Here is a 25,782-nt window from a genome sequence, read left to right as displayed (position 1 = left end):
GTGCCTAGTATTGCCAATTATAGGCCAGAAAAGTATTCTGGTTGTATGTCTGACCGTAGTTCCGATATCATTGAGACTTGGTTACACAAACGGGACGAGGCTTTCGCCATTTGTGAAATCATAAATGATATGAAGAAAATCCGCGAGGCCACCCATATATCTAATGAGGCAGCGGATAGGTGGTGGATAAAACAGCAGAAAGATGGAGTGGCATCCACTACTTGGGAGGGGTTTAAAAAGGAATTTAGAAAACACTTCTTACCTCCTGACGAAGCATCCCGAGCTTGGGATCAGTATCGAAACCTTCATTAGAGAAATTTATCAGTGGCAGAATACATTGATGAGTTTAGAGAAAGTGTAATGAAGGTTTATGAACCTCTACCTCAGTCAATCCAAGTAAAAGATTTTATCTTTGGATTGAATGATCGGATCAAGGTTTAAGAAGAAGTGGATTAGCAAAGGGAGTGCCTCACAACCTAGTGGTCAAGCCAAGCAGGTGAAACCAATTGAGAATCCTAAATCAAGTACCACCATTGGAATGAAAAGAAAAGTAACACCAATGGCAGCCCGGGCTTGGTCGAAGTCTTCTTTGAACCCAGAGCAAAGAGAAAAAGCGAGGAGAGAAGGCTTGTGTTTTGGATGCCTTCAACCTCATCAGTGGAAAGATTGTCCCACGAAACAAGGATCGTCGGATGGCTGAGATGGTGATCTCAGAATGCAACGTGGAAATGGAGGGAAGTCCCAGAGCAGAACAGATGCAGATTCAGCTAGCGGGATCTTCTCAAAGGTCAGTACCTGTTTTGTTATGTGTGTCTGTTGCTAAGCTAGTAACTAGTGCACTTGATAATGTCCTGTCAAAGCCCGCAGCAACGGGGTATACAGCCTTTAATGATACAGAGTTAATTAAGATGAAAGGGCAAGTAGCTAATCATGATGTCATTGTGTTGTTTGAGTCAGCGTCAACGCACAATGTAATTAACTCCAAGCTTGTAAAGAGGCTGAAACTAAAGACTAACCGATCTGACTATGCATATACAATCAGAATGGCAGATGGAAGTTCAACTGAAGTATGGGACCAAAGGGTTACCCAGTTGGAACTTCGAATTCATGACTATGCTGAGAAGCTTGATTTTCAAATGACAAAGCTTGCTCATGCAGACATAGCCCTGAGTAAGGCTTAGCATTCTAGGAAGAATCCAGCTATAGATTGGAAAAAGCACATTTATCAATTCAAGATGAATGATGTGCTGTATGTCTTACGAGGTGAAAAAGATATACCTCAAGGACCGTTGGTTTCGGTAATGGAAATTCGAAAGGCTCAAGAAGAGTTTTTGTTTCTTTGTACAGCATCGGTAGAGCCGATTCATGATTCTTTGGCTAGCACTGATGTTGCTCCAAATGGAGAGATGGCCAAGCTGGCTGATCAAATAGCAGAGGAGTTCTCTGATTGTTTTAGGGATGAGTTACCTTATGGGTTACCTCCAGAGCAGAATGTTCAGCATAAGATTGAACTAATTCCGGGGGCAGAACCTGTAAATAGACCTCCCTATAGGTTGAGTTTTACCGAAGAGGCGGAGGTACGAAGACAACTGGAAGAATACCTCAAGCTGGGGCAGATTCAACCAAGTTTCTCACTTTTTGCTTCGCCAGTGATATTAAAGAAGAAGAAAGATGATACTTTTCGCCTCTGTATAGATTACAGAGCATTGAATAATATCACTATTAAGCACAGGTATCCGATGGCTCGGATCGACGATTTGCTAGATGCATTACATGGAGCCGTAATTTTCAGTAAGATAGATCTTAAATGTGGCTACCATCAGATCCATATTAGAGCCGAGGATGTGCATAAAACCGCTTTTAGAAGCAGGTTTGGACATTATGAATGCCCTTTGGACTTACCAATGCTCCAGCTACATTCGTCATGCTTATGAACGATTTACTACGTCCGTATATCGGAAAGTTTGTAGTACACTTTATTGGCGATATTCTTATATTCAGCAAAAGTATTGCTGAGCAGTATGAACACTTAAGAATAGTGTTCAGTACTTGCAGGAAAGCCAGTCTTTATGTAAATAAAAAGAAAACTATACTATGTATGGTAAGACTTGAATATTTAGGATTCATAATTACTCCTGAGGGGGTAGAAATGGATCCAAAGAAAGTGGCTGCGATACTGACTTGGCCAATCCCCTAGAGTTTGACTGCTTTGCGATCATTCTTGGGATTTGTCCAATTTTATCGAAGGCATATCAAAGGATATTCCGAAATAGTATCGCCATTGACTGATCTGACCTCAGATAAAGTACCTTTTATATGGAGACAGAATCAACATGAAAGTTTTAACACCATAAAACAAGCAAGAAACCGTTTTTCCTTGAAACCGATGCAAGTGGCATTGCAGTAGGAGCCGTTCTTCTCCAAGAGGGAAGGCCAGTAGCATTTGAAAGCAAGAAGCTTTCTCCCTCTCAACGAAATTGGCCAACTCATGAATTAGAGTTGTATGTTGTTGTCCATGCTCTGAAAACATGGAGACATTATTTGTATGGGTCAAAGTTTTATGTTGATGTTGATCATGATACTCTGAAACATTTTTGTAAACAACCTGACCTGAGAGGCCACCAAGCTAGGTGGGCAGAACTCATGCAGGAGTTTAACTTGATGATTCGGTACCGAAGAGGAAAGGATAATAAAGTTGCTAATGCGTTGTCACGCATTATGCATAATATGAGTTTCACTGTATTAGAGAGTGCTCTAATGACCGAGATTAGAGAAACTCAAAAGGTGGACGAGTTCGTCCAAAGCCTTTGGCCTAAGGCTCATGTATTCAAACCCGGGGAAAAGGATGACCTGGCATCCAGAAAAGGCCAAACTTATGCAAGATATGCCATAAGGGATGGTATGCTGAAAAGAAATGGCAAGGTAGTAGTACCTAATCAGAATGATCTCAGGCAGAGAGTCATTCAACAATGCCATGATAGCCTATGTGCGGGACATCCAGGAGTCGAGAAGACATATGATCTCGTGAGACGAGATTTCTTTTGGCCAAAGATGAAAAAGCATATTCATGAATATGTGACACGTTGTTTTTCGTGTCAGGTAAGTAAGACAGAGCAGGTGAAGCCACCCGGACTTTTACAGCCCTTGGAAATACCACTAGGTAGGTGGGAGAGCATATCCATGGACTTTATTGTAGGTCTGCCTACGACACAAGGTGGATATGATTCTATCCTTGTGGTGGTTGATCGTCTTACCAAGATGGCTCGCTTCATTCCAACTAGAGAGTCTGTTAGTGCCCCGCAAGTGGCGGATTTATTTATTAGACATATATTTCGTTTGCATGGATTACCCAAATCCATAGTGTCAGACAGGGATGTCAAATTTACTGGTCATTTTTGGACTGCGGTGTTTGAGACACTAAGGACTGAGTTGGGAATGAGTAGTGGGGATCATCCAGAAACGGATGGTCATATGGAACGAATCAACCAAATTTTAGAGGATCTGCTTAGAGCATATGTGTCATTGAGGCAATATACATGGGACAAGTGGTTGCCATTGTTAGAATTTGCCTACAATGATAGAAAACATTCATCTACAGGGTTCAGTCCATTTGAGCTGAACTATGGTTATAGACCAGCGAATCCAACTATAGTTGGAGTACCTCAGAAAGTGCCTAGTGCCGCGAACTTTGTGGTTCAGATGCGGGAGATGCTAGCACTTGCGAGAGCTAACATCCGCCAAGCTAAGGATAGAGCTAAGGCGTATGCGGATGAAAACAGATCCGTTAGAGAATTTAAGGAAGGAGAAAAAGTTTTTCTCAGAATTTCTTCGCACTCAAGTCTTTGACTGCAGGAGAGTGTGCTAAATTATCACCTCGATATTGTGGGCCATGGTTAATTCTAAAAAGAATAGGCAAGGTAGCCTATAAATTAGAATTGCCACAGGGTTGTAAGGTGTACGCAGTGTTTCATGTTTCTCGTTTAAAGAAATTTTTGCATACAGATGGCTCACTAATCGAGGGTCTTGTTTTGTTTCAAGAGATAGAGGATAATGCAAGACACAAACCAAAAGGAATCCTGGACCGAGGAACAATGCAAGTACGCAATCGGAAGATACCCATAGTGTTGGTTGCATGGCATGGTTTACCTCTATCAGAAGCTACCTGGGAATCCGTATACCAGTTACGGAGAGTGTTCCCAGACTTTATCATCGAGGACGCTGATGCCTAAAGAGGGAAGGAATGTTACGCTCAAGTCGAGGTAACATGACCTCGGAAGGTCGGTCGACATTTTCCTTTAAAGGATCAATGCTTGTATTATATTTGTTGAGCTTTACGTAAATGATCAGAAAGGAATTAAAGTCGAGGTCCTTGGTGAGGGTGATATGGCATTAGACTAGGTGGATCTAAGGCTAAAGGGTCTAAATGCATTAAATGTGCCAAGGAGCAAATGATTCAATGATACCCCAAGAGAGGGGTAAATGATGCATTTAGGAGGTACCTTAGAATGAAGACATGTGGCATACTAGATCCATCTAGGGAATTGGGGCTCGTTGGGATTTGGCAAGCAGGAGCTTTCTTGTAGCGTAATCTTCTTGACAGCTTGCTACCATCGAGGTTGGCTGGGAGGATAATCTGTGTGCCTATGCCCGTGATTGAGTAAAAGTTTAGGCATTGACAGAATTTCACGTATCAGTACTACTTCTATCAAAGTTATAGAAAGGAAGGTTGCATCTTCTCCCACATCAAGCATCAAGTTATACCTAAGCCTGGCTAATAGTTTACAACTAAAAGGATAAATTAGAAACCTTGGTGGGCATCGAGGTTCCTTGTAATCCGCAACTTTGGGAGCATGAGATTCAATAATACCTCTAATTCATGTCACATGGTGGCTTGATTCAAAGGCTACCACGATGAAACGATGTAGAAAGCTTTAAATTGCAGGAGTTGTAGACCATCTGAATAGAATTCCCACAAGCATGGTCGCCTAGTTGAAAATGCAGCTGCAAAAAACACAGACAGCCTTAGAAAGGATGAAAAGCAGTCACTAAACACGCAAAAAGACGTTTATGCCTAAAAAGATGCACTGGTTTAGGGTCTCACTGTCTCTCACTACCTATCACAAATATGCATTTCTTGGAGCTCCAAACAGAAGGTTAGAGGGAGAGACATTAGATGTAGTTCCAACTATGTGATGCTTTGGTCCTACACAACTCAGCCCCATCCGACCTGTATAAGCATAATCCAAGACTACCCTAAGAAGTTGGATTTAGGCTTCCTCTATTAGATGTAGCCTTTGGAATGGCGTGGCACTCTAAGAAAAATATTGAGTGGATTGGTAAAAGCACATTTCACAAATTTGAATTTGATAGTGTGCTTTACAGTATTTTCCTGAGTAAATGTGCACTTGCATGTTACAGGAATTTGATATGTTATGGTGTCCATGTCAAAGGGCTTTTCATGTGTGTGTACGAGGTTGCATGCAAGCTTTAATGTGCATGCTAATGTGTGTGGGAATTGTGTGACTAAAGGTCCAAAATGTGCATTTAATTTGATTTGGGGGAAATGTCTTGAGAGTGGTAAAATGTCACTGATGAGGTGGCAAATTAGGCTGAGGTGGCTGGACTGATTGGGAAGGCATCTTGCTCATGCAAAGGTGGCTATGTGATGGATGAAGGGGAGCTTCTAGGCTGTGAGCTGGAGCTACGTGGAGATGGCGGCTGGGAGCTGATTCAGTTTTACGCTAGCATGATCTACGATGCAAGGGGGCTCCAAGAAGAGGAGGCTGAACGACGAAAACTGAAGGGGGTTCTCATAGATGAAAGAGGGTGTGTGCGCTGAGAAGACCTTGCCGCTAGGGATCTCCAGAGATTACGAGCTGTTGTTCGTTGGCTGAGCATAGCTACTACATAGGTAGGATAGTCGTTGTTTGCACGTGAGCTGATGCAAAGAATCGTGGTCTGGCTGAGATCATATGGAAGGGCCCTGTTTTTTTTCTGATTGAGGAAGTTACGTGGCTGTGCAGGTGACGCTATGAATGTGAGCTAGTCTCTCCGTGAGAAATGAAGGCAACAGGGCTATTGCTGGAAGTGTCTTCCATTGGGTTTGTGTGTAGTTGGTGATGATCTATGGATTAACACAGCTTAAGGCATAGCTGTGTAACGTTGTCTGCTAGCTGAAGGATTTTGGGCGACAGAGACTCCATGAACTCCGTATGCAAAAAGATAGAGGGACGGAGGAATTGCAGGCTAAAGCGCGATGGATCGTGACCTGCATCGATGATGGTTGTCCTAAAGGAGTTACGCAGCAATTGATGCTTGCTGCAGATGCTCGTCAATCACTGATCTTCTGCTTTGTGAGGGAAGAGAAGCTATCCTAAAGGAATTGGAAGCCTCTTTGACATGGTTGTGATCTTATGCTGATTTGATCGTGGGAGATTTCTGAATACTGACAGAGAGGGAGAGGAGGAGGCGCTGTTGCAGCTTTGCAGGAATTACGAGCTGTTGTTCTTGATGGAAGCTTAGGAGTGTGGGCTGTGGGTTCATAGTATTCTGAGGCTGACTGTTCTTTGAGTTTTGGGGGGAAGTTCAGTTCTAAGTCTCTCTGTTTCGGGCTGTGTAGTCTTTTGGCTCTGTTTGAGTCTGTGTGATCCATGTTCAGTCAGTTTTTGTGGGGGGTTTGTCTCGGTGCCTAATACAAAGACACATGCTCTAGAACCTGGCTTATAAGCTCATCATCTACGAGCCCACATTGCAGCTGATCCCTATGAAGTCTCTGCTATCTGACGTGGTGAAGTACATAATTTGTGGTTGTCTTTCCTTTTTTTTCTTATCAATGTCTGGGAGGTGGTAGCCAATATCACTGTGTGGAACATTTGGGTGGCTCATTGCAGTCTCGTGATGGGTGAGCATCATGTTCCACCCTCGGCTACCATGGTCGCCATCTGGCAGGATATCATCTATACTCTACACTCCACCTGGGAGCGTGGGGCTCCAAGGTCTAGAGTGACTATTGAGAGACGTGCTCGACTCTACAAGGCTTGGCTTGTAGGAGTCTTCTACATCTTCACTCCGCGAGGGATTCGCTGGTTGTATAGTCCCCCCACTTGGCTGTTAGCCCCAGTACCAGAGATGCCCGAGGTAGTGAGCTGGGTTTCTCTGGAATAGGCCGGTTTTTCTTTCAGCCTTTTCCTAGTTTTTTTCCATACTCAGCACCTTCGGGGCTGCTATTTTGTATGAAGTCTTTTAAGCATTAATAGAAGGTTCCTTTCTTTGCCAAAAATTAAAAAAAAGGGATCAGAAGCTCCTAAAAAGGAGTTCATCTCTGAGATGTTAGAGGAAGACAAAAGGAGGCCTAGCAAGGCAATGAATGTCCTGGTTAGAGGCTTAAGAGTGGGGGATACCCCAATGGCAGATGCTCACACTTTATTCAACAAGATGGGTGTCAACTTGACGTGTGAGGCAGCTTGGAGGGTAGGGAAGACTGAGATACCAACAAGACCCTTAGTGCTGAAACTCTGGACTGCGGTAGATAGATCTACCCTTATGAGCATGAGGACATCTTTGAAGGGGACCAAAATCTACCTGGATGACGACCTCGCTCTTCTACAGCAGGAGCATAGAAGGGAGGGGATGACACGAGTAATGATAGCAAGGGAAGCAGAAAAATGGGCTGCTTACAGGGATGACAAAGTGATTATCTGAGAAAGAGCAGTCAAGGGGGAGAAGGGAGAAGGGGAGAAGGAAGACGGGGAATTATGATGGTGTCAGGTCCAGGAGGGGAGTGCACAAAGCAAGTTGAGTATGGTTGTATGGAATTGTAATGGAACCCCTTGGTCTAACCCGGATGGTTTCTTAGAGACATACACAGATAGACATATTATCTTCTACACCGAGACACATGAGAGCCTAGAGAGGGCTGCCTATAGTGACAGGATACACATGGGAGTCTCCTCATAGGAGAGAATTGAGGAGAGAGAGTGGGGTACGAGGCTTTAGAGGCATGGCTGCCCTTTTCACAACACACTTCAGACCACTCATATCTCTGGTAAGAAGACAAGAGCATGCACGTCATCTGTGGACATGAGTCCAGCTACTAGATGTCCGACCGATCTTCATCGTGGTGTGCTATGTCCCCCCAGACACGTCATCATATGCTCATGAGGTCACTATAGAGGGACACAACCCATTTGAGACAATACATGATGGCATCACAGTCGCACACTTCCGCGCTCTTATATGATTTTCCAATGTAGGCACCACTGGACATGTCCTCTATGCCCAGGCCCACTACTTGTTACTTATTCACCACACAGAATGTACGGGCTGCACTCTGTTGGCTACACAACCAAAAAGCATAGGATTATGAGGGCCTACGACTGAGAGTTTCACACTAGAAAAGGCAAAGCAAAAGCAGATCCGACAACTGCTGCTCCTCCCCGTGAAGCTGCTGCCCCTCCCTCACCGTCCTCCTTGCTAGCCCCCCCTCTCCCTTCCCCCCCTTGCTGCCCTCTCCATCGCTGCCCTCTCCCTCCCCCCCTCGCTGCCCTCTCCCCTCCCTCGCAGCCCTCCTTTGCTGCCCCTCCCTCCCCCCCCCTCGCTGCCCTCTCCCTCTCCCCTCGCTGCCCTCTCCCCTCCCTCGCAGCTCCTCTCCCTTCCCCCCCTCGCTGCCCTCTCCCTTCTCCCCCTCGCTGCCCTCTCCCCTCCCTCGCAGCCCTCCTTGGCTGCCCCTCCCTTCCCCCCCTCGCTGCCCTCTCCCTCTCCCCTCGCTGCCCTTTATCGCTGCCCCTCACCCACCCACCCTCTACCCCTCCTCCCCCTCGCTCTTGCTGTCCCCCCTCGCTCCTCCCTTCCTCTCCCCTGCCTCCTTCACCTCCGCCTGCCCCTGCCCTTCCCGCCACCCTCCTCCCCTCTCATATGCTCCCCCTACTTTCCCCCGCCCCTCTCCTTCCCCCCCCGCCCCCTCCCTCCCTCTCCCCTGCCCCCTCCTTTGCCCCCGATCGCTCCCCCCTCCCCCCCCGCCTTCTGCCCTTGCCTTTTTCCTCCCCTCCCGGCCCCCCCCTTTGCCCCCCGCCCCCTCCTTCACCCCTTCCTACCCCGCGCCCCTCCCTCCCTCTCCTCCGCCCCCTTCCTAACCCTCTGTTGCCTACGCGCAACTCGCCTCCCTCTTCTATTTTCCCCTCTCCACTTTTCCTCCCCTTCTTGCGCCCTTGTTCCAGGGCGTCCTGGGCAGCATTTCCATGGACGGAGTAATTACAGTGTTTGAATCAGCCTTTTCACTTCGATCGGTGAATGGATCCCCATTCAGCCAATCTTCGTCCACCCCCACCGGCCGCAAGAACCGTCATATTTTCAAAAGACAAGTTGCAACAGCTCAAAAAAGATGTAGAGCTCGAGAGCTCCACATCACTCTTCGCACGCATCTTTGGGTCACACCCTTCCAAATCACAGGTTAGAGACTGGATGCTGGCGGCATTACAAGAAGATCTCGCCCCACACCTCAAGGATATTCGACTTTTGGGACGAGGATTTTTCCAGGTTGTTTTTGACTCCCATGAGTCCACAGCCCTTGTTCTCAAAGCTAATCCTCTGGCGAGGAGGATTTTTCTTTTTTCCTACACCTTGGGCTTCAATCCGGTAGAGGAGGACAGCTAGGTCACATCTCTGTTCATCAGGTTCCCTGGTCTTCCTCAAGTCTACTATCGACTTCTTGGTACTATCGGAGCCACTTTCGGAGTGGTCACTGAGATCCCTCCCCTTCCTGACATGCCTTCTTCCTCGGCAGAGGCAATCAGAGCGGACGGGGTGCCTCGAGTTAGGGTCATTGTCTCTGACCCTAACATTTCAGATGACCACATTATGCTTCAGCATCCAGATGGCTCTCTCTTTCGACAGAGAGTCGAGATTGCAGGTAGACAGGACCAGTGCAGGATCTGCAGGACACTTGGGCACTTTGCTAGAGACTACCCAAGGAAGAGAAAAAGACCCAAGAGGTCTTCTGGTGCGGCTCCTTCACGTACTACCCCGACTGCACCTCCCCAGCGCCCTATACCACGCACTTCAGGACCACCAGGAGTAGTAGGGCACCCTGCTTCGTGCACCCTAGGACCACAAGGGACAGCAGGGCGCCCAAAGCCCGCAGCACACCCAGTACCACGATGGAGAGCGATCAGAGCGGCTCCTTTACTTCAGGAGGAGACCTTTAATCAGGTTCAGACAGATGCCATACAGACTCCAGAGATGGATGTTGCTGCAGCCCCAGACACTACAGTTCCACATCAGGAGGGGCCTTTAGATGCCCCAGTCACTTTGGTTTCGGATCACGAGGGGGCTTCTGATACTTCTTTCCCACAGACTGTTCCTGCCACAATCAGGACGATTGAGGGAGTGCATGCACAGATAAGGACTCCAGATCCCTCTTCAGCCCCGCCACAGGCCTCCTCAGCCCCCAGCTCGAGTTCTGTTGATAGAGGCCAGGTAGGTCCTTCTCATCCATCTTCCACGAGTGCAGGTCTTCTTCGCACTCCTCGGCCAGACTTGCTTCTCAGGAATTCTTTTTCGACATTGGCAGATTCGGCGACTTTCATGGATGATGATGAGTTTGTGCCCTCCACCTTAGGGGTCCCGGTCATGGGATTCCTTTTGATAGGGCCTCCCCCTGAGCAGGTGTGGGGATCCTTTCACCTGTTGAGTTTCCTGCCCTCAACAGGAGTGTTTCGGCCCAGGGAAATTCCTCAGTGCTGAAACCAAACACTTTCTTGACCAAATCAATGTGAGGCTGCGGAATCTCATGTTGCTCCTTCTTCTCTTGATGTTGTTGCCTTGCTACACATAGGGATACATCCTTTGGTGCCAGGTTGGGAGATACCAACTTCACGTCCCTTTGCATGAAAGAAAGCCTATGCAAACTTTTGGCCACACCCTCACATAGTCGTAAAAGGATTGATCATCTACCTACATGCATGATATGGTTGATCAATTTACGCCCAAAGCCATACTATCACCTTGACATTTGATCACCACCTAGTACACAATGATCCGTCAAAACATATACACTTTGAGGCTTGAGCGCATGAGCTGGTCACAATATTGTACTGTTACTTTATCTTGAATTGGCAATAAAAAACTACACGTATGGTCGCATGTTGCTATCACAAATAATGAAACAAAAACTATTGCCACACTACTACTGATCCCATGGCACAAAGTATCATTCAATACCTATATGGACATGATAGGTAAATGCATGTATGCTGAGCGCAACAATTGGGACCTTGTTGCAAGCTTGGAAAAGACATCATGCTGCAGTTCACTAAAGGCATATCGTCAACACCCTCCATGAGCTCAACACATGTATTCCTTGCACTTGATTACCAGTTTGCCATCTTGACCCTTTGCGAGTCTGTGAGGCAACAAAAAGAAAGGAGAAATAATTGTCTCTAGATTGTGCTTCAAATGCTCCAGCGTGGATACATAGTCCTTCTCCTTCTATTTCTAGAAACTGTACATGGGATTGATGTAAGTAGAGTTTGAACCGAGTATGATGTCATAATTGGTTAGAAATGTAGTAGTACATAGATGCACAAGTATACACAGAATAGGTAATTGTAATGTATTGATCAAGTAGTATTTCTGATTGGGCTAGTAGTATTTCTGATAGACGATCTACCAGTGATATGTGTTCTCTTTTGGGAGTGCTGCAGTCACTTGGAGCAGCAAGAAACAGCCTACAGTTGCCTTGTCGAGCACAGAGGCTAAGTACAGGGGTGCAGCAATGGCTGCATGTGAGGTAGCTTGGTTGCATAAGCTACTCTATGATATGCATCAGTCTACAGATGGGCCAGTTGTCATTTATTGTGACAACATGAGCAGTATACACTTGGCAAATAACCCAGTCTATCATGCTAGAACAAAGCACATTGAGGTGCATTATCACTATGTGCGGGAGAAGGTTTTACTAGGTCTTATTGATCTAGTTTATGTCAGCACAGAGGATCAGGTAGAAGCTGGTCTCCTCTACTAGGTCGGGTAAGCCTTTCCATCCAGCATCCTTCCGTCGATGAGGATAGTCAGCTGGAACATACAAGGCCTAGGTGGAGTTCCACACCGTCGCCGTAGGCAGCTGATCCAGAATCAGCTTCATCCAGGTGTCACTGGAGGTGCTATTGATATTCTTTTTATCTAGGAACACAAGTTGGATGCCAGTGATTGCGCTAAGTCTGGCAAACTGCTCTCAGGACATACCTTTTGGTCGCCCGCTATGGGCACAAGGGGAGGTACTTGCATTTCGGTCTCTCCTATTCTCCCCTTGGTTGCTGGTCATGGTATTATCTCCCCCTCTAGAGGTCAATGGATCATTATTTTGGTTGGAGGGCGTAAGATTGGTCTTCTCAATCTTTATGCCCCTAACAACAGAGAGGAGAGGATCTTCTTTTGGAAGGAACTACTATCTTGGGCCCCCATTGCAGATTCCTGGATCATTGGTGGTGATTTCAACATGGTTGAATTGCCATCAGACAAAAAGGGAGGCAGACAGGGTGGAATTCACTCTTTGGAGAGGGCAGCCTGGGATGCCTTTCTCTTTCAGTACAGTGGCAGGGACACTTGGTTTGATGATGCCTTTCATGTTATGCCACAGTCACTCCTGTACTCTTGGTCGAAAAAGAGATTACATATGCCCATCCATGCACGTATTGACAGATTTTATGTAGACGATTGGGCACTTGACAGAGGCGGATCTGTATGCATTTCTACTGGGGTTTCCACCTCATATCATTTTCCAGTGGTATTGCAGATTTTTGAGCCTCATCGGAGAGGACGCTCTGCCAGTGTCAGGATTCTAGATGCTTTTTATGTAGAGGAGAGCCTCACGGAGGATATTTTACAAATTTGGGTTTCTCACATACAGGGTGGAGTTGTCCACCCATCTTAGGTAGCTACAGCCATATCCGGATTTAGTGACTATTATCATAGAGTCGCTGAGTCCAGGAGACGTGAGATTGGTATACGTCTGCAGTTAGCGTCCCTTCAGAGAGAAGAGCAGAAGAGGCCCACTGATGCTTGGATTCAGGAGCGCCTTGCTGCAACAAGGGCTCATATGCAGACATTGTTGGATCAGAGAGCAGAGTATGCCTTTCATGCACGAGAATCATTTTGGATTCAGATGGGTGGCAGGGTCAACAAACACTTCTTCTCTACTCATGGGCCCAAACATAGCAGAGATAGTGTCTCGCAGCTTGTTGACTCAGACGGGGTTTTACAGTCAGATTCGGATGCCGTCATGCGTATAGCCTCAGAATTTTTTGCATCCCTCTTACTACAGATCCGGGCACACAGGCCATAGATGATGCTAGAGAGGTTATTTGGCAGTGTATCCCTGTATTGGTGAAGGATGAGATGTATGGTTCTCTGGATGCACCTTTCACCAATGCAGAATTCAAGACTGCGTTGCTTGCCCTTCACAAGTGCAAGTGCCCAGGTTCGGATGGACTTACCGAATTAAAATTCCTAGTAGGCCCTTGGAAATTGTGAATGTGTGCCCAGTTACTAGGCAATTAATTCCTAGGACCAAAGTGTGCGACGGGGGACCAAAAGAGTGGTGCAATTGAAAATTGCTATTTTGGGCACAAGACTAAAAAATCAGCATGACACCTATTTTGCATTCAAGAGGCCAAAAAGCAAGTAGAAAAGTCAAATTTTGCTTTGAGGGCTGTTTTTTGGACCACGGAAGAACAGGGAGGGGCAAGTCATATGCTAGGAAAGTGCTCCAGGGCTATTCTATCACATCGCCTTGCTGATTTTTTACTATCAGGGTAGTCTGTGGGCTGCTAGGGCTGCCTAGCTCAAAAACAAAATTTGTTTTCGTGCCAAGAGCCTCCAGATCAGTTCATTTTTGTTGCTTCCAGGCTGTCCAGGGGCTGCGGGACGTTGTCTGGCTGAGCAGGAGCTTTTACAAGGATTTCAACTTGTTTTTGGTTGCTTTTGGGCTGTTGCTACTGGTTTTGAGGGCTGTTTTCTGGACCACGGAAGAATGAGGAGAGGCAAGTCATATGCTAGGAAAGTGCTCCAAGGCTATTCTATCACATCGCCTTGCTGGACGTTGTCTGGCTGAGCAGGAGCTTTTACAAGGATTTCAACTTGTTTTTGGTTGCTTTTGGGCTGTTGCTACTGGTTTTGAGGGCTGTTTTCTGGACCACAGAAGAATGGGGAGAGGCAAGTCATATGCTAGGAAAGTGCTCTAGGGCTATTCTATCACATCGCCTTGCTGATTTTTGACTACCAGGGCAGTCTGTGGGCTGCTAGGGCTGCCTAGCTCAAAAACGAAATTTGTTTTTGTGCCAAGAGCCTCCAGATCAGTTCATTTTTGTTGCTTCCAGGCTGTCCAGGGGCTGCGGGACGTTGTCTGGCTGAGCAAGAGCTTTTACAAGGATTTCAACTTGTTTTTGGTTGCTTTTGGGCTGTTGCTACTGGTTTTGAAGCTTTCCAAGCTTGGGCAACCTCTTCTAAGTTGCTTTTGGGCTGTGACAAGGCAGAATCAACTATTCTTTGCAGGATCTAGGGTTTTCCAGCCCAGGTGAGCTGATTTCTATGGATTTCGGACAGAGGAATGCTAGCTTTTGCCGTTCTCAGACTGGTTGCTGGTTGGTTATTGCGTTTGAGATTGGTTTTTGCCAAGAAGGGTTGGTTTTTGCTGTTGGGCAGTGGCCGCCAAGAGGGCTACAGATAAGGGTGACTTGTTTGGAAGTGCTTGGTGGATTGATTGTACCAGAATTTGGCTGTTTTGGTCTTTTCTGCAGTTGTTCAGCTGTGTCTGGCTGGTTGGGTACTGGGTTGTGCAGGTGCAGGAAGCACACAGTCAGTTGATGCCTGAGGTGAGCCTGAGGTTTGCTTAGTGCAAGTCCAATAGAATAGGGGAAGGAAACATCATACTATTCGGTAAATATGTCTCACAGGGAACGATCTCAAAGACTTAGACTCTTATAGAAGAGGAAGTGGAGGAGCGCATGTCTCAGACCCCTATTGAGTACCAACATGTCGCTTCAAGACCAGCCCTCACAAAACCTTTATGGTTTGCGTCTCAAACAAGTGTTTTCAGCCGCGTGGCTTACCACGACTTTTGAAGTTGACTTTATGACTACCTTGCATGAGCTGAATTCAAGCAACTGCCGAGATCTGGAGGAGTACAATAATAAGTTTTGGGTGGCTTTGTTGCTTGTAAGCTCCTATCGGCATGTCCCTTTCTCTTAGTAGGTGGAGAAGTATTGTTGTGGCTTACCAAAGGAGCTTAGAGACTACTGTACAAAAAACGAAGGTTTCTAACATGTCTCAATTAATTGAGAATGCTAGCATAGCATATGCACTGATGCAGGGAAAGACTTTTGGATTCAAGGGAGGTCAGAAGCATGAAGTCAAGAAGGACAACGCAGAGAAGAAGTTTGGGTCTCGTTCTTTCAGAATAGAGAAGAAGGCCAACCGCTAGAAAGCTGCATTTGTTGCGGGGCAGTCCACAACACTGAAGCCTCCCCCATGTGGAAAGCAAGTGAAGCCACGTGATGCAGGCCATTTGTCTAGAGCATTATAAATAATGAGATCATGCATCCTGTCGAGGTCTAGTAGGGCGTATCCATAGGATGTGAGCGGTCCTTGTCTGTCAATCAAAATTCGTAGCATATATGCCTCCTCAAGGTCAATGTCTGGCAGTAGAGCGGAATCATCCCTGAAGTCGAGGAGTGGTGCCTGACGAGCGCCTGTTCTCACGTTGAAGTTCCCAACTAAGAGGACTTCCCCGCGGCTAGAGAAGTCAACGATAGACTGATACAGAGCAGCAAATGAGGATGTCTCATCCTCCCCTCGAATATCTCTGGCAAAGCGGGAGGTCTCAGGGGGGGGAGTAGCAAACTGCAATAAACAAATCTCGGCTATCCATGTGTCGGATCCGAATCCAGAGAAACCTGGAGTGTGGATCTCTCTGCTCCATTGAGATGGTCCCCAAAAGTGTGGATCTGTAAAGGACTGCGACTCCTTCTGATCCTCAAACCCCTCCTATATCCCTCGTCTCATCTCTGTAGGCAGACTCCCATATATACCCGTTGATTGCTGGTAGTGGGCGCTCTGGGATTGATGTGTCTCTGTGTAAAAGACTATGTCATGACCTGTATAGGATTCCAAGAAGTTCCCTGGTTCTGACCATAAGGTACCATTACAGTTCCAGATGGTACAAGATATGGTCTCGGATGTCTGGGTCTCATAGACCCCGCAACCCTATGCGGGTGGAGAGGTGGGTGCCCGACGGGGGCCTGTAAGGAGTCGTCCGTCTCGTACTACTGCCCACTTCTCCTCTTTGCGGGTCTGATCCCGCTGCTGCAACAGGAAACGCCTCTCCTCAACGTGTAGTGGAGTGAGGTCCTCGTCCATGGAGATTGCTAGCTGGTCTCGTAAGGCTGACCTACAACGTAAAGCCAAAAGCCATGCCTGGGCGTCATGGAACCGGATGATAAGGGGCTGCTCTCAGTTAGGGTCCCTCCCAACCTGCCATGCTCTCTCAATCCTGTGCTCAGTCGCCCCTAGGGTAGTGGTCACGAAGGCCTACGCATCTGCCATCGGGATAGCCTCAGTGCGGGGTAGCCTCAGTACTCTGATGTTGAGAGCCTTGCTAGCTCTCTGCTGCTGCTCCAGGAGGGTAGCCGAAACGGTTACCCTTGCAGGTTCTCGTTTGGCTACGTCGACCCATCTGGATGTCTCCTCGATGGCAGATTGCATGCTCGCAATCTGTGCCGCTACAACTGGGGTGCTCCTTGGGACTGTACATACAACAGTGACCTCCTCTCGGAGCTATGAGATCTCCTGTCTGAGTCCCAGAATAAGATTTCAGCCTGGGCTCGGATAGCCTAAGACTACAGTGCAAAGGGGTCACTTCCTCCGCTTGCCTTTCGCTGCCCCACCTTCATCCATTTGCCTAGGCCATTCACCCCGGGAGTTCAACAATCTAACATACGTGGGGCTTAGTAGCTTGGCTTTCCTTGACTAGGCCTTAGGTATTTTTTGAGACAGAGAATTCCTCATGGGATATTCAGTGTTCCACATTACATGTTCATTTCTGCAGTTTGGACATAGTTCATCTCTCTCAGTACAGTGGGAAGATCATTGCTAGTATCACCGCTTGGCACATTTTTAAAGAAAAAGTGATATATTCCATTCAAAACGAATCATACAATAGGTGGGAGAGAAAGTACTCTATCCCTAGCCTCAACAATGTGGCTAAAAAGCCATGGAGGTGGTCTAAAATGCCACGACATCCCAAAAGGGGTCAAATGAAAAACTAATGAGCAGTCCCATGTCCTCATGAAGGATAAAAGTCTCCCACGAGCTGCCAAAGAGGTGCCTGTACACCGCTCCCACTGACTCCTGAGAGTGAAGATAATCTCCGCCCAAATGGAAGCAAGAGTGTCAGCCTCCGTGCATAAATGACCCCCAAGGACAAAAGAACATCGCGAACACCATATCCGCCATAGGGTAATACTAGAAATCACCTCCCAGGCTGACCCTGCAGGTGAAGTAGGCCTAGAATCCTGAGCTGGTACTGGTACCAAAAGTAAGTCCTGCGGCTCCATGATGCTAACATCTGTGGGACCCCGTCTCTGGCGATATTGCATGGAGAAACCGTGGTCTCCTGGCTCCGACTCAGAGGGCAAAGGCTCCAAATCCTCTCCCCTATAGGGCAGCGCCCCATGTCATCAGAAAGGACTCGGATGTAACATATGAGAACATCGCTTGGCACATTTGGAGAACTAGATGTACGGAAGCGACTGTAGCTAGTATTTGGACAAACGTTGTGCATACATTGATGGCCATCTGGTGACGAACGTAGTGGACTTTCAAAGCATCGATTAAGAGGAATGTTTTTCACGAAAGGGAGATTTATCCCCTTTCTTCTCTGAGGAGTCCTCTGGTGTAGTTTTCATTTTCAGCCAGTCTTGGCTTTTTCATGTTTTACATGGTGCATTGATTTTTTTGAGTTATCTCATAGTCGGCATGATCTATCAATACCTTAAGTCTTACACTCTAGGTGTGAAACGCTCAATACAAATCTCTCGTTCTTTCCGTCAAATCACAGGCAAAATCACAGGCGATAGCATCCGATTTTCCTCCCAGCCTATCTCATGGATTGCATGCACACAAGATACATAATTCTTATTCTTCATGCCTATCCACAAGCCCTCAATTCCCTAGATGGTTCCCCCGTGCCACATGTCATCATTTTAGACCTTTAGCTTGGTACACCATTTACCCCTCTCTTGGGGTACAATTAAAACATTTGCCCCTTGGCATTCTTACACATTTAGGTGCACCTAGGCCTAAGCACTCAGAACCACCTAGTCGATGCCAATACACCCTCACCTAGGACCTTGGCAGTTACTTCCCTTGACCATTTTATTTACGCACATAAAATATTACAAAAGTCGGTCATCTAAGGGAAAATGCCCACCGATCTTTCCGAGGTCATGCTATCTCGGCTAGAGCATAACAGGGTGGTTGCTTTTATACTTACTAGAATTCTTTTTCATTCAAAAAAGGTTTATAAAGTCGCAAATATGCATGGCATCTACAGTCTAAATATGTCGACTATGCTGATTTAAAGATGGTTCATATGTATGACATGCAATCTAAATATACTGATGATGCTGATTTGGTTTTAAAAACTTTGTGGAAGAAATACTGAAGCTCCAAACTCTGTCGTATGTTACAGGTATACATCGAGTACTTACATGATCCTAATGCGCAAAGTTTTTCTGTGAGTAGGAATGCATTAGTATCGTTCCTACAACAAAGTCTTCTTCAACGGTGATACACTAATCCTGTTACTAAAGTATGACACTCTGGAGTTTGAAAGTTTCACAGCTGAGACAGGAATCCTGCTCAAGATTTGTTAGAATCATTTCCTTTTTGTAATTATGTTTTGATGCTGCTTTTATGACAGAAATCATCCAAACCTATCAGCTCATTTTGGCTGGGAGCTATCTGAAATCAGCAGTGACAAGACTAAAGCATATTTTAATCCCAGCAAAAGAAACCTGCAGGAATTTGAGAATGAAAACACTGTAGAGGGTGGGGCAACCTTGCTGTGGTCTGGTTTTTGTTATTGCATTAGGTCTGCTTTTTGAGGTGAATTCTGAGATTGCTAGGGGTTTTTGCAGGCGAGACACTTGAAATCATGTTTGACCTGTTGATAGGAGCAGATGGTATTTCAAGCAAGGTGCGGTCTGAACTTTTACGACTAGACAAGATTTATCACCAGTCCAAATATGAAGCTGTGAAGTAAGTGCAATATAGTTGTGATAATTGGAAGCACATGATAAATCCTTCCGGTGTCAGTGATAGAATAATTGTGTGCTGAATTAGATTTTGTGTGCCAGGGCTGCACCTATGACACTGGAGTTCATCAAACATCCTTTATCATACAAGTCTTTCTATGTTAGCCCTTCACTTGCAAAGCAATCCCCCCTGTTCAAAGATCAAGATCGGGTGCAAGTATGTTCCTCCTCTGTGCAAGATATTGTGCAGCTGAAATGCTACAAGTACTTCATGTAAAACAAAAGATTTGTCATTATTACCATGAAAAATCTGTTATAGATGTTAATTTGTTGCAGATGTGTTTGAACCTTCAACAGGCATAATAATATCATAATTCTGGGAACATATGTTGTAAACTTGGTGTGGAAGTCGCATCGAGCATGTAATAAAAATCAACTCAAAAACTTATGGACTAAGAAGTATCCACAGAGGCATGTACAGCTGTAAAAGGAAGGTGTGGTACCACATCCAATGAACAGGACTCAATCTGATGACGTCGAACCGAAATGGCCCAAGAGGAGTCACTTTCATAGAATACCTGAGGCCCTGTAAGAGAAAGCCAAGCCACTGAGCCCCATGTCATAAAGAATGGGGAGTGGGCAAAGTGACTGAAAATCCTGGCTACCCCCATCCAAATCATCCTCGCCTGTCTGCAATCCCATAAGCAATGCTGAATAGTCTCTGAAGCAGAGAGACAACGAGGGCAAGTAGGGTCGGCTCCGAACCTGGATCTCCAAAGGTTCACTGCAATCCCACCATGGATAGAGAGCCAAAAGAAGATAGTGATCTTTCTATTCCTGTGGGATTTCCAGAGTCTCCTCCAGAAGCACCTGTGCAGATCCGCAGTGATATCAAATGTCTCCCAATGAGGAACTCTGGAAGGTCTCCAACCTCTACTACTGAGCTGAAATCTCCTGGCATTACTGACCTTGTAACAAAAGAAGGGGATGCTCTTCTCTCGATGCCCTGCGTCAATCCATTCCCGACCTGCCCAAGTGGAGCTAGTGAGAGTGGCATATCATCTGTGTCTACCCAAACCTCTGGAAGGGCTGCCTCAATCTGCAAGATCCTCCCTGCACTCCCTTTGAGATGTCCTGTCAACCTTGATTTGGTCTCCTCTGGAAGCCTGCAGAAAGCTTTCCAAGACCCCATAGATGATGCAGGTCTCCTCTCCCACCTAGACCACTGCATGTAGAGTGAGGCACCCAGTGGTCTGCCAGGATCATCTAAAATACTGTCATTCCACATGATGGGTTGCCTATCAATCTCTTCACGAGAGGAAGGAGGAATCCTCCGAAGAGTGCTCGTGAAACTGGCCCAAGCTTTCAGAATGGCAACCATGAGAGGGGACGAAGGTGATCTGAGGTGTGCTGTGGTGAAGATCCACCTAATACTGCTCATCCAGTCTCCTCCTGAAGAAGGTGTGCACCTTTGTATGCTGCTAATAAGAAAGTCCGTCCACGGTTCCTGCCCTGGCATAAGTCCCCGCACCACCATCTTGCATAGTAAAGCTCTGCACTGTAAATCTGGATCAATAATATTGAGTCCCCCTTCCTATGTAGGGAGGATGAGGGTCTCCCAAGCCACCCTGGCTAAGGCATCTGCTGTGCCATCAAGCCCACTCCAAAGAAAGTTTCTGATCGGTCTCTTGAGCTGAATGATGCAGTCCCTAGAACGGCACCAGCATGAACAAACAAACCAGGCCGTTGCCAAGAGGACCTGGTTGACCACCACAACTCTACAGGCAAGATCCAGCTTGGCTGAGCTCCAAAAAAGGAGCTTTCTCCTGATGCTCTCCAACACGGGAGCAAAGTGCTGCGTGGAAGAAATATCCATGCCGACCTGGCAGTCCAAATACTTGACAGGCACACCCCTCTGAACCCAAGTGAATCCTATGTCAAGCCTCAAACTGGAGTGTCCTCATCACTGATCCAAAAGCCATTGGATTTATGCCAATTTATCTGCGCCCCTGCCGCCAAGCAAAATAAATCCAATGCTGTCCTGAAAGAAGTGAGCGTCTGTGGAGTGGCATCCAAGTAAACTGCTGTGTCATCTGCCAACTCACTGTCAAGTAGCTCCTCTTCCCTTCTGATGGGAAGTCTCAGCCCAAAGATGTCAGCTTGAGATCTAACATAACTACTCATAGCTTCGGCCACGAACAAAAAAAGGAAAGGAGCAAGGGGGCATCCCTGACGGACTGATCTCGAAATCTGAAATCTCTCACCCCTTACCCCACCAATAAGTACTTGGCTGTGGGCTGATCTGTACAAAGAGGAAACACCTCTGATCCAAGCATCAGTAACGCCAAAACGTAGAAGGGTGCCCTCCAAAAAACTCCAATCTACTCTGTCATAAGCTTTCTCAAAATCCAAAAGTAGAATGGCTAGATTCTGGCCACTCTGCGTGGCCCACTCTAAAGCTTCTCAGAAAGAGAAAATGTTATCGAAAATGCTTCTGCCATGCACAAATCCCGTCTGAGTGTCATGAATAAGATCAGGGAGAAGGGGCTGCAATCGGAGGCTTTGCCTTGGCCAGAATCTTGTAACAAGTCCCCAGAAGTGTGATAGGCCTCCACTGGGACACTAAATTTCTGCAACCTCCTTTTGGGATAAGGTGGATGAGACCCTCTGTAAGCGACCCAGGCATCTCGCCAGAGTCCCAAATGGCCTGCAGGGCTGAAGTAATGTAGTCTCCAATCATATCCCAAAATGCAATGAAAAAAGCAGGGGTGAGGCCATCCGAACCTGGGCACTTGCCCTTGTGAAGGGCTGAAAGTGCAATCCTGAACTCTGTGTTGGTGAAAGGTGCATCGAGCAAAACATGCATTTCCCGATTCACCAACAAAGGGATGCTCTGCCAAATAGCCTGCCTAGCAACCTCTCTATCCTGTGTCTCAAGATCAGCAGTAAGAAGGGTGGCATAAAAATTTGAAGCTATGCATAAGACATCATCAGGCTCTGTCTGTAAAACCCCATGTGAGTCAATAAGCTGGGATACACTCTCTCTACTATGTCTAGGGCCAAGAGTAGAGAAAAAGTGTTTATTGACTCTACCACCCATCTGAATCCAGAAGGACTCCCGTGCATGAAAGGCATACTCTGCTCTTTGATCAAGCAATATCTGCTGATGAGCCCTTGCTGCAGCAAGGCGCTTCTGAATCCAAGCATCTGAAGGCCGTTTCTGCTCTTCCCTCTGCAAAGCTGCCAACTGCTGGTGAACACCAATCTCACGTCTGAGAATATCTCGTCTCCTGGTACAAGCAACTGAGAGGTAGAAGTCGCTAATACCAGAAAGGGCAGCAGCTACATGTGATGGATATGGCTGCCCACCCTGGACATGAGAAACCCATATCTGCAGGGCTGCCTCTGTAAGGTCCTCCTCTGTGTACAAGGCATTTGGAATCCTGATGCTGGCAGACCGGCCTCTCAAGTGAGGCTCTGAGATAGCCAGCACAACAGGAAAGTGGTCTGAAGTGGAAACCCCAGCAGCAATGCATACCGATCCACCTCTGTCTAGTGCCCAATCATCTACATAGAATCTGTCAGTGCGTGCATGAATAGGCATCTGCTACCTTCTGTTCGACCAAGAGAACAGGAGGGACTGTGGTTGAATAAGAAAGGCATTGTCCAACCAAGTATCTCTGCCACAGAAGTGAAAAAGGAAGGCATCCCAAGCTGCTCTCTCCAAAGAGTGAAGTCCTCCTTCTCTACCCCCTTTTTTGTCTGACGGTAACTCAACCATGTTAAAGTCACCTCCAATCACCCATGAATCCGCAATGGGGGCCCAGGAGAGCAAATCCTTCCACATAAGGACACGTTCCCCTCTAATGTTGGACGCATACAGGTTAAGGAAACCAACCTTACGCCCTCCAATCAAAAGAATAATCCACTGAGCTCTAGAGGGAATAATGACTCTGTGTCCAACAACTAAGGGGAGAACCGACTGCGAAACTGAAATAGAAGTGCCCCCCCTGGTGCCCAAGGCCGACGACCAAAAAGTATGGCCAGAAAGCAACTTGCCTGACTTGGCACAATCTCTAGAATCCAGTTTGTGCTCTTGAATAAATAAGATATCAATGGAACCCCTAGTAACACCTGGATGAAGCTGATCCCGGACCAGCTGTCTACGGCGGCGATGTGGGACGCCACCTAGGCCCTGTATGTTCCAACTAATAATCCTCATCGATGGGAGGATGTAGAGTGGAACACCTTACCCGACCTAGTGGCGGAAACAAACCCCTCAATAGGTGAAGACCTCTTGCTCGAGGAGTGAGGAAGCCCTGTCAAAAGGAAACCCTGTCAAAAGGAAACCCTGTCAAAAGGAAACCCAATCACTGGCTCACCAAAAGTAGCGGGCACAAACTCCTCCTCTAGGAAATCTGAATCATCTGCCAAGGCTGAAAATGAGTTCTTGTGAAGCAAGCCAGACACCGGAGTGCGAAGGATCCCTTCTGAAAGAAGAGGATCAATAGTGTAAACCATCCCCTTCCCCCTATCCAAGGGAGGAAGTGAAGACTGCTCTCGATCCTATGTCTGCCCCAGCTGCGGAGACCTCTACTGCCTCAAGGAGAGTGTCTGGCACCACTGGTTCTAGGGAAGAAGCTGCAACCGGGGAGGAGGTCGAAGCTTCAGTGTCTCGGACTGTGCGAGGTGAGACTGGAGGGATAGCTCGAGGTGAAGCAGAGTCCACTAGTGTACCCTCGTGAACTGAAGGAGGGATCTGCACACGAGCCGGAACCCACTGGAATGCATCGCGTGCCCTTGAGGTAGGTGGAGGTTGAGGAGCAGGTGATGGACCTGTACCACCCCCATGTCGAGGCCGAGGAGTAGGTGCTAGACCTGTACCACCACCATCCTAAGGAGGACCGCCATGCGGAGGTCGAGGAGCAGGTGCTGGACCTGTACCACCCCTCTGTCGAGGCCGAGGAGCAAGTGCTGGACCTGTACCACCCCCCTGTCGAGGCCATGGGGCGGTAGCTGTACCAGAGGGCTTCTTGGGCCTTTTCTTCTTCCTGGGGCAATCCCTGGCAAAGTATCCAATGGTCCTGCATATCCTGCACTGGTCCTGTCTGCCTGAAATCTCTACTCTCTGGCGAAAAAAGGAACCATCCGGGCGCTGGATCATAACATGGTCCATCTTGAGGTTAGGATCCTTACAAAGGACCCTAACTCTAGGTACCCCATCAGCCTTGGTTGCCTCTGCTACAGTCAATGGCAACCCAGGGAGGGGTGGGATCTCAGCAACCGCACCAAAATGCTGCCCAATAACAGAAAGAAGTCGATGGTAAACCTGGGGAAGCCCGAGAAATCTAATGAAGAGCGGAAAGATTTCCTTATCTGCCTCCATTGGGTCGAAACCAATATCAAAGGCGTCAAAGAAGATCTTCCTGTGTCCCAGGTGTAAAAACTCAGCTTTGAGCACAGTGCTCGCAGCCTCTGGAGTGTCAAAAACAACCTGGAAAAAACCTCGTCCCAGAAGACGAACATCTACCAATCGTGGAGTGAGGTCTGGGGGGAGAGCCGCAAGCATCTAGTCTCTGGCTTGGGATCTGGAGGGGTGAGACCCGAAGATGCGTGCTAGCAACGTGGTAGAGCATTCAATCTCTACATCTTTCTTGAGCTGCAACTCGTCTTTAGAAAAAGTAATAGTTTTCGCGGCCGGTGGAGGTGGAGTAGGATTGGCTGACGGAATATCCATCGCCAATCGAGGTGAGAAGGCCGACTCTGACAAATTTGGGGGCTCCTTCCGCTCCAAAAAATGCTGCGGGAGGAGGAAGGAAAAATGCGGGGGTAGGTGGGTAGAGAACAGGGATAGGAGGTGAGGAGGGAGCAGGGGTAGGGGGCGAGGAGGGGAGGGGTAGAGGGGAGAGGTTGAGAGGCTGAAGGGGAGGGGGCAGGCTGAGAGGGAGGGAGTGTGCTGCTAGGGAGAGGAGAGGGAGAGGAAGGAGGGGCAAGGAGGGGGCGGGCTGTGAGGCAAGGAGGGGGCGGGCTGAGAGGAGAGGGAGAGGAGGGAGAGGAGAGGGAGGAAGGGGGCGGCGGCGCAGGCTGAGAGGGAGAGGAAGGAGAGGCAGGGAGGGGGCGGGCTGAGAGGAAGGGAGGAGGCGGCGCAAGCTGAGAGGGAGAGGAGAGGGAGAGGAAGGAGAGGCAGGGAGGGGGTGGGCTGAGAGGAAGGGAGGGGGTGGCGCAGGCTGAGAGGGAGAGGAGGGAGAGGAGAGGGAGGGAGGGGGCGGTGGCGTAGGCTGAGAGGAAGGGAAGGGGGCGGGTTGAGAGGGAGAGGAGGAGAAGGGAGGGAGGGGGAGGGGGAAGGGCTGAGGGCAAGGGAGAGAGGGAGAGAGGGGCTGAGGGAGAGGGGGCAGCAAGGGAGCGGGGAGGAGCAGCAGCGATTGAAGGTCATGGAGATTTTTTGAAAAACTAAGCTTCATGTGCTGCTCAACCA

At 47.7% G+C, this 25,782-nt stretch overlaps 1 protein-coding gene across 4 annotated transcripts in view; it reads left to right on the top strand.

Annotated features, from left to right (window-relative positions):
* The window catches only part of LOC147892346 (uncharacterized), a 125,355-nt gene that overhangs the window by 29,470 nt on the left and 70,103 nt on the right, over positions 1 to 25,782 (top strand). For all 4 annotated transcript variants that reach the window (XM_087388406.1, XM_087388404.1, XM_087388407.1 and 1 more), the window contains 4 exons: positions 18,743 to 18,837; positions 18,974 to 19,101; positions 19,191 to 19,311; positions 19,410 to 19,524. In XM_087388406.1, coding sequence (XP_087244532.1) covers positions 18,743 to 18,837; positions 18,974 to 19,101; positions 19,191 to 19,311; positions 19,410 to 19,524 — 459 coding nt within the window. The remainder of the gene's footprint in view (positions 1 to 18,742; positions 18,838 to 18,973; positions 19,102 to 19,190; positions 19,312 to 19,409; positions 19,525 to 25,782) is intronic.

The sequence above is a fragment of the Dipteris shenzhenensis genome, chromosome 17 (assembly GCF_047967505.1).
Source record: "Dipteris shenzhenensis isolate YYH24624 ecotype China chromosome 17, Dip_SZ_1.0, whole genome shotgun sequence".
Classification (NCBI taxonomy): Eukaryota; Viridiplantae; Streptophyta; class Polypodiopsida; order Gleicheniales; family Dipteridaceae; genus Dipteris; species Dipteris shenzhenensis.
This window is presented reverse-complemented; position numbering and strand designations above follow the sequence as displayed.